At 46.3% G+C, this 13297-nt stretch overlaps 1 protein-coding gene across 2 annotated transcripts in view; it reads left to right on the top strand.

Moving 5' to 3' along the window:
- Positions 1–278: 278 nt before the first annotated feature.
- Positions 279–13297, top strand: part of DISP2 (dispatched RND transporter family member 2) — a 29346-nt gene continuing 16327 nt past the window's right edge. For both annotated transcript variants that reach the window (XM_083449736.1, XM_083449735.1), the window contains exons 1-2: positions 279–569; positions 10092–10544. In XM_083449736.1, the coding sequence (XP_083305862.1) occupies positions 472–569; positions 10092–10544 (551 nt within the window). In that variant the 5' untranslated portion in view covers positions 279–471. The remainder of the gene's footprint in view (positions 570–10091; positions 10545–13297) is intronic.

Below are 13297 nucleotides of genomic sequence, written 5' to 3'. Positions count from 1 at the left end.
GTTTACTGCTCCTGCTCCTCTATCGGAACATCTGGTCAAGAAGTTTGGCTTTCAAATGCAAGTTGCTTTTCTTTTCTGGATGGATTTGAGGTCTACAAAGTTACAGAATTTGTGGAAATAAATCCAGACTGGAAAAGCACCGATACTTCGAAGGCACCGAGGACCATAGGTCCATTATCACCCTCGCTGATATGCTCTCGGTCATAACGAGGTCGATCAGCCCAACTGGGCAGCAGCCCCAGCCCCCGCTACAAAGCGTGTCTCCCCTCCCCTCTCCCTTCGCTGCTATTGGACCACGTGTCCGGCTCGGCCCGGTCCCCTCCCCAGCCGATTCTCCTAGGATTAGCGCACGCGCTTTCTCGGCCGAGGGAGCAGCCGCTTTCAGCACCGCGGAGCTGCGGACAGCGCCTTCCGCCCTCCCCACCAAGGCGGCGCTTTTGCGGTCAGGAAGCCACGGCGCCGGCGAGGACCATGGAGGGCGCGGCGGGCTCCCAGTCGCTGGACGGGGAGGCGGCTGCCGGCCAGAGAGCAGAGGCGAGGCGCCCGGAGACAGCGGGATGCACCTCCAGGTAAGGCGAGCCTCCAGGGGGATGCCCATCGGCCGGGGAAACGCCGCGTGCCCATCTCCTCCTCCTTCCCTCACCCTTCGGGGGTGTCCTTGAGGTGCATCGCTCCTTTATTCGCCGCCACCGCGCGCTCCGTCCCCTGCACCTCCCGCTCCTTTCCCAGACAATGGAGCCGATCTCCCCTGGGCGGTGGGAGGTGGGAGAAGGGCGGCGGAGTGGAGCGGGGGGGGGGTAGGGAGAGAGGGACTTTCTGCTTTTCCAGCACCACCCCACCCCATCCAGTTGCATCGCCGCCGCAGGCCACATCGCCGCCGATCCTCGAAAAGTTGGCCTTGCGGAGCGAGGGCTGGAGGAAGGCGCGCGGCAGTGTCCCCGAGGTCCAACCCTATTGTTCTGGGATCCGCCGCGGGAAGGCGTTGCTCTGCGACGGCTTGGCGGTTCCCTCGAATCTCCCTGCCGATGCTCCGGGAAACGGGACCCACCCGAGCCAGGCGCCTTCACTGGGCCAGGGGGCTGACGCGCCTGCCTGCCTGCCTGCCTGCCTGCCTGCGCGGGCGAAGGATCCCCGTCGGCGCATCTGTCGCCCCGCTGCGGGGCGGCTTTTGATCCTCGGTTGAAGGGACGCGCGTCGCCCTCGATCCGCGAAGAGGAGCTGTCATTCTGTCCGGGAGAGGATTCCTCCGCCCGGCAGCTCGGGATCGAGGGAAAGCAACGACTGCGAGGAGCCCTCTGCTGGGGCGCCACGAACAAAAGGAGCGACAGGGCAAGATTTCGCCCAGCTTTCCTCGCTCCGCAGTTTCCAAGAAGGCGGAGCCAAGGTTGGGCTGGGCTGCCTTGGATTTCTCGCCCTCTCTAAAATATACTGTGGCTTTGATAGCGGCTGATCAGAGGGTGCCGGATATGTAACAACGACAAATGCTGTGATCTAGAAATATATCTGCCGCGTAAGGGGGGGGGGGGGGTGTCTTTGAAATTGGAGCCAACTCCTAGGGCCAAACGCCCGCCCCAAAGTTGATGGGCGATGCCATTCAAATAGTGTGTGTGTGTATGTGTGCACCGTGTCTTGTGATCGATTATGCGGGGCGGGACTTGCCTGGGGTCCCCCAATATTTTATTCAAGTTGCCGCCACCCCCGCAGGGTGCAAGGGAATGAAACCAGGCGCTATCAGAAGAGGTCCTAATTATAGCCTTAGAGGAAGAAATCAGTAGGGTGCTGGGACGTGGGTTTAGGAAACATTGCTTTAAGGAAGCTCTCTTTAATGAGAGCTTCGTCTTGGATTCCCTTCACGGGCCATGGAGGTAGGTGTGTGTTTATAATCAACACAGATATGTTTAAATTCGAAGGGAGGGATGCAAACTCTGATCAATTGTTTCATGGACTGAAACAGACTGAATTGCAGATTAACTTCGCCCCACCCCAATTAATCAAAGGTCTGAAGGCAGGTAGGGCGGGATCAGCCTGCTCCCTCCCTTATTTAGGAATATAGGAAGATGTGTAAAGCAGATGTTCTGCACCCAGCTTTCCACAATGGATTTAATGAAACGAAAGCATGCAGAGGAATTAACTGGCTTGCAACCCAAACTTCCAAGTGGAGCAACGATGGCTTTCCTTCTAACAGTATGAACCATAGGCAGCTGATGCCACCCATGCCCATTTGAGCATTTGAGCTGAGCTCAGTGTGATCTCAGAATTCAGGAAGGATGGATCAAGTGATGACTCTTAGTCATTAAAATTCTATTTGTCCAACTGAAAATTCTCTAATGGGGAAGGGTCACAGCTCAGTGGTAGAGCATCTGCTTTGCTTGCAGAAGGTCCTAGGTTAAATTCTTGACATTGCTAGGCTGGTCTGGGGGGGGGGACGACTCCTACCCAGACTCCTGGATTATTTCCTGCCAGTCATATTGAGCTAGATGGTCTGGCTCATTACAAGGCAGCTGCCTGTGCCCCTGTGTTGTAAACCAGATACGGAAACGGCATGTTGGATGGACCAGATGACTTTTGGTTTGGCCCAGCAGGGCCCTTCTTGTGTACAGTAGCCATATATGTGAATCTTCTGCAACAATAATAGCCCTTGAACTTTGTTGTTTTTCAAGGCATTCCCACATTGATTGAAAAAGACACAGCGTATTTTTCTGTGTATCAGACTAGTTTTTTTCCACTAAGAAATAATGTAAAAGGGGGGTGTAGTCTTATACACAGGGGCAATCTCCCCCATTTTCTTAATTTTGAGTCCCCAAAAATAGGGGGCATCTTATGCATGGGAAAATATGGTAATTAAAGGTGGCTTTTGCTTTAACAAAGCCTAGCCGCTCTTCTTGGTCAAACCACAGTGAAAAGAAACACCTGTTCTTTCAGGATGCCCATAAAAGCACCTGCGTTGTGGTTTTGCAACACACAAGTGTATTTAAAGTTAATGGATGGATGGCTTGTTTGAAAAGCAGTGCAATTAGTTGGACCTCTAGTGAGAGAACGTTATAGCCTAATGGAATTTGCATATGCACAGTGTTGTCAGCAAAACATGCTAAAGGCATTTTACGTTTTTAGACTGGTACTTCAACTGTAGCTGGCTGGGAACAGGAAGAATTCCCAAACTATGTTCCATAACATCTCAAAAACCATTTTCCTCTCTCTGGAGCTTTAGAGATCATACACCTAGTTGAGTAGCTAGGCTTAAGCTGTTGGCAGGTGGGCAGAAGATGGATCAAGCTCCACTGTTAAGATCCCTTGGTGATTTGCATCAGGTCAGCAATGATTTCTAACTCCCAATTGCAATAACAAAGTGGTTTTTAAGTGGTTTACAATGAAGGTTTGAACACCAATTGATTCAAAGCAACAAACCTACAACAATTGAAGAAGGATAAACGTAAGAGACAACAAAACAAAAGTAAAAGTGCAATAGCACATTACATCAAAGCAATACAACCATTTAATAAGAAGGTTTGGAGAATAGGACAGTTGTTGTTTTTCACCTGGTGCCTAAGGTTATGAGAATAGGTGTCAGTCAAATACCACAACTTGAGCACCACCACTGAGAAGGCTCTATCCATGGTTGTCTCCCACTTTAACTAAGACAGCAGGGACAGTCATATGGGAGCAGGCAATCCTGACCCCAAGCTGTATAGGGATTTATGGGTCAAAATCAACACAATAGGCCTGGAAAGAAATGGGAAGCCAGTGATTTTCTAATATTGGGGAATATGTCCTCGTTGGCATGTTCTAGTTGCTCATGGACCACTTCATTCTGAACCAACTGCTGTTGCACTTTAACCACAGGCTCTAGAATTTTGCTTTCCTCATATCTCATTGACTGTTTAAGTAATTTTCTAGTAAAATAAGATTGTGCCCATGGCCTTTTTTCTATCCACTTCCCTCAAACTGGGTTCTATATTCTGTTGCTGTCTTCATATAGAACTTTGTAGCCTAGTAAAGAGTTCTGTGGAACACAAACACTTGCTTCAGTCTCACTCTATACAAATAGGTTCAATAAAACGCATTGCCTCTGGACTACGCATTTATGGCTGGCAAGTATAGAACCCTAAATCTCGACATGTCCAAAGCTATGTCATTGTGAACTCATTCCAAAATGATGTCATTGCTGGCTCAGCCTCCAGCACACTCCTCAGATTTTCTGCTTGCTGATTTACAGCTGCAGACTTGTTTGTGGAATGCTCAGCAAAAAAAAATATCCAGAGGTTTTCTGACACTCACCTTTCCTCAGTGACTTAACTGGGTCCTGCCTGATCTCACCATTATTTGCATACTGACAGGTCTCTGTGTGAGATGAAAAAGGTCCCACACAAAGAGGCTTTATTGACAAGAGATGTGGGAGGATAAAAATGCATGTGCCGTAGTTTAGCATTGTACCATAACTATCTTATACTATGTCTTTAGCTGCTTTACTATTTTGTACATTGGAAGCATCTGTTTATGTAGAAAATGAGAATGATCAGCTTTATTGTGGGTGGCAGATGCGTTTTAAAGATGCAGCGACTTCCGTCTTATGTCTCTTCCAGAACAGATGCAGCCTTGATTTCTTTATCAAAACTATAGCCACCGTATCTTGAGTGTCTGAATGGGAAGAAATCACATTTTCTCAATCCATGTCCTACCCTTCCTGTTTTAGGCATTGTACTCTCTTGACTCCAGAAGTCTATTGCTCTGTTCTAACCCTTTATTAAAATCCCATTACAAGATTCCATTAAGTAAGCTTTTACTGTGAATCACGGTTTTTTTTAAAATAAAATAAAATATATAGAGCCTATTTAGAAACTTTGCAAACCATGCAAAATCATCAATCAGCAGAGATGGTGTTTGTTTGTTTGTTTGTTTGTTTGTTTAGAGGAAATAATTGCTAACCTTAATATTTGATTTAGAGTCTCCCTGCAGAGGGAAGCCAGTTTGGAAGGAAAAGGAAAAACTAGACAGAAAAGTTTGCTAGCTTTTAGTGTTGTCTTACAATATAGCCACAGGATCCCTTTGTATTACTGGCTGGTGTGATTCTAGCCCCGCCCCCTTGCCCTTTCTGGTTATAATAGCAGCTTTGTGGGCTGCAAGCAAATGCTAACTGAGGGTTCAGGAATGAGCCAGAGGTTTCACCTTTTTGAGCTTCTACAATCAAAAATGCTGAAGATGCACCTCTTTACTGTGGCCTGGGATATATACATTTAGGACACACCCTATTGTTGTGGCTGTAATTTAAAATGCTGTGAACTGCCTTGAGATTTTATGATGAAGGGTGGTATATAAATCTAAGAAAGCAAACTGTGTGATATTATATGGGGCCTTGTGGTGAAGGCTGGGTAAAAAATTGAAATTAATCATGAGTGTAATTGAAATCATAATACCTGGGTGAGATAGGCAGATACCAGATGAGGAACGGTGGGGTGTTTTGTCATACTTTTGATTTTAAACTGCTTTCAAGAGTTTTTCAACAGTCCAGCAGTGCATACATTTAATGAAACAAACAAATATTCATGTGAAACAAATAAACAAATGTAATCACTGGAACCCCTAAAACTGAACAATTTACTATTGCGGTGCCAGTCTCTAGTTTACCATTTCTTGGTCATGTGACTGAGCAGCCGATGGTGGTACAGATATAGAAACCTCTGGATGACAGCTAACTTGGTTCTTATTAGGCCACCTTTAAGCTTAGTTTGGGTGGATGACCTGGACTGGTTGATTGGCAGGAGGAGTGAGAACCTGTTCATTCTCCTGAACCTTTCTGATGTTTTTGCTATCTTTAGTTATTGAGGCCTCCTGGGCCACCTGGCAAGGGTGAGGACACTTTCTTCTTCTTCTTCTTCTTCTGTGATCACTCGTAGCTGAGTAAGATTGTCTTCCATGAACACAGTCTTAACAGTGAGTCCGTAAGTGACTGTGGAGGCAAATTCTGGATCCACACATCCTTCCACAGTGGGAACATAAGTTTCCGGATGGGAGTTGATCACGGTGTGGATTTGCCAAGCGTGCGTTCCTCTTAGCACATTTCTCCCTTTCGTCCTGAGTTCGTGTGTCTTCAAAGGTGTCTTCAACACCTTTGGTAAAGGCTGTTCTCCAATTGGAATGCTCACAGTTGTCAGTGTTTATACTGTGTTTATATATCCACACAACATGACCAGTTCAACAAAGATGATGTTGAAGAATCATTGCTTCAACACTGGTGATCTTTGCTTCTTCCAGTACACTGGCATTAGTTCGCCTGCCTTCCCACGTGATATGTACTTTTTTTGGGGGGGGGGAGACACCATTGAGAGAATCTTTCGAGGAGTTGGGGTTGCAGGAGAGGTTGTGTAGCACACACTTTGTCCCCCAGCCTTGCTGCTGCCCCCCCCCCCAAGCACCGGAGGCAGCCATCTCACTCTGCCTAATGGTTGGTATTAACCAATGTGGTTCTGCTCCATAGAAATCCAACTTATCTGGAAATGAGTGATTTTCCATTGGTGGGCAGTTGTAACCCCCAAGTCCAAGAACCCCCTAGCCACCAGAATATATGCCATCCTTCTTACCTTTGAAGAGTGTTTAACAACTTCACTTAATTCAAAAGTGGCAGTCTGTGGGAATGAGATAAGGAGAGTGTGCAAGGTTGGTTACTGGGGGGAAATGCAATTTGTTTTCCAGTTTGTTTAGGGCACTGTTTAAGCGTTGGCCCTAACCTATAAAAACAAAAAAGTTTAAACAGGCTGCATACCTTAGGGAGATGTTCTTCTGGGTGAGTGCACTCCACACGCATGCACACACTGGTACACAAAGATACTCAAAAAAAGTTTTTCTAAAGTAAGGAAGTTGATGGGGAAGGAGGACGATCTCAGCAGAGGTGCATACTTTATGGAATGTTCCTCTCAGTCACGCCTAATATATTGTCATGATCAACTGCTTTGATATTCTGTACTTTGGAAGAATGGGAGGCTCATGATGTCACAGGTGGCAGCCAATCAGTGCTTTGCACAGACAGCCACTGGTTTGCCTTGAGCTCAATCCTGGGGAGAAGAACAAACAACAAGCGAATGCTTCCACATCAGCCCCACTACTCCGATTATTGTATGTTTGATTGCATCCCTTTTCTTCTCCTCTTTCCAATTAGCACTGCTGGATTCTGGTCAAGATCAGGTATCTTCTCTACATTGGCTTATGAAAGTGATAGGAGAGACAAATAAGGGGTGGCAGTCAAGCAGCTGTGATACACAATTAGAGCTGTTGGCTCCCACCTTTTCTTCCTTGCTGTCTGCTTTGCTGAATATCTCTTTTGTTTCTTTCTTGGTTGCATCCAGCTGGTCTAGACAAAAACAGAGCTGTCAGACCATAACTTTGAAGCTGCAGGCTTTTACTGTTCCATGGATGGGAGAACATTTCTGCTCCCACTGTAGCCCCAACAGTTCTGAATATACATTCGTGCTGTGACCGGGAATCTCACTGCCCATCCAGATCTCTCCTTTTGTTGCTTTGTCCTTGGATCACCATCAGTGAACTGATGGATGACCATAAATTTGACAGTATCGCAGTGTAATGAAGATACCAATTTCTCTTGATTAAATATGTCTGGCATCTAATATTTTCCTTAGAAAATTGTCTTGATGTGCCGCCCATATGAAGTGATAACTTGGATCACTGGTAACAAATAGTGCTGGCCTTTCTGTTCATCATTGAAGGTCGTAGCAAAAAATGTTTATGAGTCTGCGAATTTCCTCAGCACACAGTTAAGAAAATTGGCTTGTCATTTTCAATCAGGCAGGTGTGGGAGTACTGTAAGTAAATGTGGACTTTTCACTTACTCTATAATGTTCTTAGTATTCTTAAATGTTTACACTCACATGTGGACTCTTAAAAGAATTGATACCCTGACATTTGAAAGCATTCAGGCAAAAAGTCTATGAGTTTGGGCTACTTTTTACATACCACAATAACTTAGCATTGCTGTGCCACCATGGGAACTAGAAACTTGCATTAAGGAAACAAAAATAGGTCCTGAAAATCACTAAAAATGCTTCAAGGCTTATATGCAGATTTCCAGACAGAAAGCTCACATTTTCTCAAAATTTGATCTGGAAGTGGGGCAACCTTGCCCCAGTGCTGAATGCCCCAATGCCCCACTCTTGATTTTCACATGTTGAGTACAGACATGGGGGGCTGCACCCATGCAGCTGCAGGTGTATAGGTGACCCATGCAAGCAGGACTCCTGCATGATCAGGAGGGATTGTGGTCCCTCTCCTGCCTCGCACATGGAATGAAATGCAGGAAATTTTTTGTCTGAAAATAACTAGCGGGTATTGTTGGTTTAAGGGGATGCGGGTGGTGCTGTGGTCTAAACCACAGAGCCTAGGGCTTGCTGGTTGGCAGTTCGAATCTCTGCGACGGGGTGAGCTCCCGTTGTTCGGTCCCTGCTCCTGCCCACCTAGCAGTTCAAAAGCACGTCAAAGTGCAAGTAGATAAATAGGTACCGCTCCAGCGGGAAGGTAAACGGCGTTTCCATGCGTTGCTCTGATTTGCCAGAAGTGGCTTAGTCATGCCGGCCACATGACCGGGAAGCTGTACTCCGGCTCCCTTGGCCAATAAAGCGAGATGTGCGCCGCAACCCCAGAGTCGGCCACGACTGGACCTAACGGTCAGGGGTACCTTTACCTTTACCTTTTATTGTTGGTTTAAACTACCAGTCAAGTTTTAAAGAGGGAGACGTTCTGTTATGCAGCATTGCTGCCCCAGCTCTTGCCACATTCAGAGAGAGGGGAGGCATCCCAGTGGCAGCAAATGTGGGAGGGGGGGGTGGCATGGAGTGGGGGCACCATTCCTCAGGTGGTAAAGCAGGACAGGCCACCCCTGACAAGCAGGCTTCCTTAAGGTTCATTCCTCCCCCCCCCCCCTTATGAAAATGCCCAAGCTTTATAATCAGCCTGGGAAGCCCTGTTCTCTGGCCCATGGCTGTCAAAGCATCTTCAATGTATTTTATGAAAATCTAACAATAATTTAGAAAATCTAACACTAAGTACATAGTAAAAACGAACGCACAGCCATGAGTACACTTCCTCTCAATTATTCTAAAGTGTGATAAAGGGCTTTTAAAAGTGCCTACAAATTCATTAATCTGCAAGGTGCCTATTCCTATCAGTGCATTATAGTTCTCTCTTTCATATTCATTGTAATGGATTGTAGTGATGAATATCCAAGCTCTATATATTCTCCATCTCATCTGTAGATAATACTCAGTGGTCATAAAACTTCCTATTTTCTTTGTACCATCTCTTAACTAAATATGGTTATGAGGGTTTTGGGGGGCAGGGCGGGGAGAGAAAGTAGGTTGTACAGTATGTGTAATCCTTCTAACTCCTGGATCCAGCAAGTGTTAACATATAAGCCAGGCTAGCTTCCTGTGTTGAGGTGATCACCTGGGTGATGGGCCATTAAGAGAAACAAAGGAAAGGGGCTCTGTGTGAGATGGCAAATGGGTGGGACTCCTTTATGGGCGGGGCAAATACCAGTAATTAGATGGATGAAGCAGAGTTTAGAGTTGAGTTATGGTGATGTGGGCCAGAAGCGAAGCAGCAAACAGAGATGGAAATCATGTTTGATTTCTGTTTGAATCCAAGGTTTGTGGCTATGGAAGAAACAAGGCCCTTTGGGGATGTTAATGCTCTGAACCCCTCCATTGTTGGCTCAGGTTGTATATTATATATAAATAATCCATATATCCTAAAGACACCACAGTCTCTACTGTGCCTAATTCCAAAAGAAAACACAGACCTTGGGTAAGCGCTGGGAGGCCCCGGGATCTTGCACTGCTCAGAGATTGGGGTGGCATGCCACAATATCGCCGGCAGAAAACCTTCCGATACAGGCAGTCATTTGAGGGATAATCTTTTTGCTGTGTTAAAAAGCTTTTATGCTGCTTCTGTTGCCATTTCAGTGTTTTATTGGTTACTGTTCACGTAAGGAACTTCCTTTCTGTGACTGCTGAGACAATGAATGCCTCTTGGCATACATTTTACATAGGAAAGCAATAAAGAAAAGCAAACCCATTTTTTTCTCACAGGGAAAAAGTAAAGCCAGATCTTTGTCAAAGTTGTCTTAATGTGCCGGAGATCAGAAAGACGGAGCCGAGCTCCAGTGGAGGCTCCTGGGAACGGAGATGCCCCGTCCATCACTGCCCCATTGATGCTTCTCCCAGCTCAGTGAGATACCACCAGGCCTCTTCCAGCCATATGCATGCCCCAATCTCCACTCGATCCAACGGGCAGGTGCCCTCTGGCTCCCAGGACTCCTTCCAGCCTCACCTATATTACCACTGCAACCAGCAAGAAGCCAGAAGCAGCTATGCCCTGCCTCCCCTGCCAGGCCATGGGGAAAGGGCGACCTTGTGCTCCCATCACTCCAGTGGGGATTCGTCGTCAACTCCCCAGCACGAGGCTGCAGACATGAGATGGAAACAGTGGCCCCACGACCAGCAGCAGTTACGGCCAGTGCAACACCATGTCGTCACGGTCAGGTGAGGACAGATGACTGTAACGGGTTACACTGCCTCCTTCATCAAGCGATAAGGAGATGGAGAGTCTTGGCTTGCTCTGTGGAGCACCGTGTGCCTCTGAAATCCTCTTTATGCATTTTGTTTTTCAGTGGGCACTTTAGGCCATTGCTTAGCGGTGGGGCATGTGCTTTGCATGCAACCCCCCATATCTTCAGCTCACAAAAGGACTAGGTAGCAGGTGAAGGAAAGCCCCAGAAAGTTTCTGCCAGTCAGAACAGACAATGCTAGCCTAGATAGACAAATGCAAAGCAGTTTCCTTTATGTCTATGTGTACCTAGAAAAGCGAATGCAACAAACATGCCTCAATTTTACAGGTACACTCATTAGGTAACCAGGATGGGTTACGGCTCCCTAGTTGGATGCAGAGTCAGTGGCAAACCCAAGCATAGTTTTGGGGAGGAGTGAATTGGGTTTGTGGGCTTGCCTTACTCCCATGTTTTTAAAACACTTCCCCCTTGGCTCATTTATCAGAGGCACCTAGTAACATAAAAGCAATAGTCACTTAATTTTGATGCTAATACTCCTTTACAAGCTGAAACTTAACGATCCTCGTTCTGGCTCCAGGCCAGTCTAAGGGCTGTTGGCTGCCTTACTTTTAAGATCTGAATACACTCTTGGGAGTTCAACCTCCCTCTAAATCGCCATGAAAATGTCGTGCTTCTATTATATGCAGCTCTCTCTAGTGAGCTGTTTCTGCGGTTTTCCCCTTTGTGTGTTTTTTCGTCAAGAAAACAAACAGACAAGCCATAGTGTTTTAGTTTAACAATTCATTTTTTCATAACGTTGCCGAGGCAGAAACAACTCCAGAAAGTTTGCCCTGGTTTTTCAGACATGGTGCAACATGTGAGTCTTAGGGTAGGCGTGTGTGCTGATTTGCACAGGGAAGCTCACAGCTGGAAGGACTCCCCTCTCTGAAGGGCTGCCCAGTCCCAGTCCAACTTAAAAGAAGGAAGAGCAGCAAGGATCAGCACCTGAACTGAGGACTAAGTCACCTGAGGTCACCTTCCTCACAATAGTGGGGTGTCTTACTTTTCTATATAAATTATAGTAATTGTGCCTGAATTTGAATCTCTACATATAAAGTAGCATAGGTAGATCCATACCCTCTCTTATAATTCAGTAGTGATGCATTTTGCATTTCTTCCTTTTTGGCTAATGTGCAAGTGGCCACTCTAGAGCCTAATATGCTTCCCCCCACCCAGTCCTCAAACAGCAGGATTCTGCTTTTAAAGTTCATTGAATGGATTTTGCTATTCCTCCGTGTGTGTGCGTGCGTGTGTGCGCGCACACACACATGTGTTCTTTAACAAAATTCTGAAGCAAATTCTTCTAATTCAAATTTACTCGCCCAATTTCTAATGAATGAGCCTCCTGATTTGAATCTTGTTTTCACTATTCTCATGTTTTGGATACTATCAGATTTGGTTTTGGTTGTTGTTCTTAATCTGTACAATATCATATCTGGAAAAGCAATATTTATTCATTTACTCCCTCCCCTTGGTGCTACCAAGAATACTTAGCATTCTCGCCTTAAAATTCATCCTCAAGGAAAGTTAGGATCTAAGATGACAATCCAGCGCCTTGCGGCTTCTTTTGCTTTTCCTCCCGCATGCTCTGTTCTGCACGTGTTCTCTGCCATTGACTTTTGCTTCCCATAGGTCCTTCTCCTACACGTAGAGCGGCATTTGTGCAAGAGCTCTGTTCCTAGTGCATTGTTCCGCAGAGGGTATGGACTGATCTGTGCTCTGCACTTCAAGATCAAAAGCAAAATTGGATAATTTAAAATGAAGTTGCATTTGAATTCTAAAGGGCTGAACAAATTCCTTTCTGCTCTAGCTTAATGGCTGTAATCTGGCTTTGCAAATTCTTTGCCCTTCCTGATCATGCCTCTCTCTCCCACCATTGTGAGAGGTCCCCTTGGCAGTACAAGCTCACTCACCTGTACAACAACCTTGTTGCATTTTACCTGATCTATATGGGTTGGACTTGGGTACCATCACTGAGATTGTGCCAGTGTCAGCGGAGGCATGATGCTGAACTTATAGGAGAACTTGCTGGTAAATGCATGAATGATGGGCCCTTCCCTGCATCTTTATAAGTACAGCTGGAGGGGTGTGTACAACCTCTTTGTTTATTTATCTATTTATTTATTTTATTACATTTATACCCCACCTTTCTTCCACGGAGCTCAAGGCAGCAAACACAATTCCCCCCTTCCTTGTTTAAATCCCACAACAGCCCTGTGAGGTAGGTGACAGGCCTAAGGTCACCCAGTGAGCTTCATGGCCGAGTGGAGATTTGAACCCTGGTCTCTCCTCAACACTCTAACCATAATAATAATAACAACAATAATTTATTTGTACCCCGTCCATCTGGCTGGGTTTCCCCAGCCACTCTGGGCAGCTTCCAACAAAGATTAAAAATACATTACACACACTGAAAACTTCCCTAAACAGGGCTGCCTTCAGATGTCTTCTAAATGTCAGGTAGTTGTTTATTTCTTTGACATCTGGTGGGAAGGCATTCCACAGGGCGGGTGCCACTACCAAGAAGGCCCTCTGCCTGGTTCCCTGTAGCTTTGCTTCTCGCAGTGAGGGAGCCACCAGAAGGCCCTCGGCGCTGGACCTCAGTGTCCGCACAGAACGATGGGGGTGGAGACACTCCTTCAGGTATACTGGGCTGAGGCCATTTAGGGCTTTAAAGGTCAGCCACCA

The sequence above is a fragment of the Podarcis tiliguerta genome, assembly GCF_965153285.1.
Source record: "Podarcis tiliguerta genome assembly, chromosome: 1".
Classification (NCBI taxonomy): domain Eukaryota; kingdom Metazoa; phylum Chordata; class Lepidosauria; order Squamata; family Lacertidae; genus Podarcis; species Podarcis tiliguerta.
This window is presented reverse-complemented; position numbering and strand designations above follow the sequence as displayed.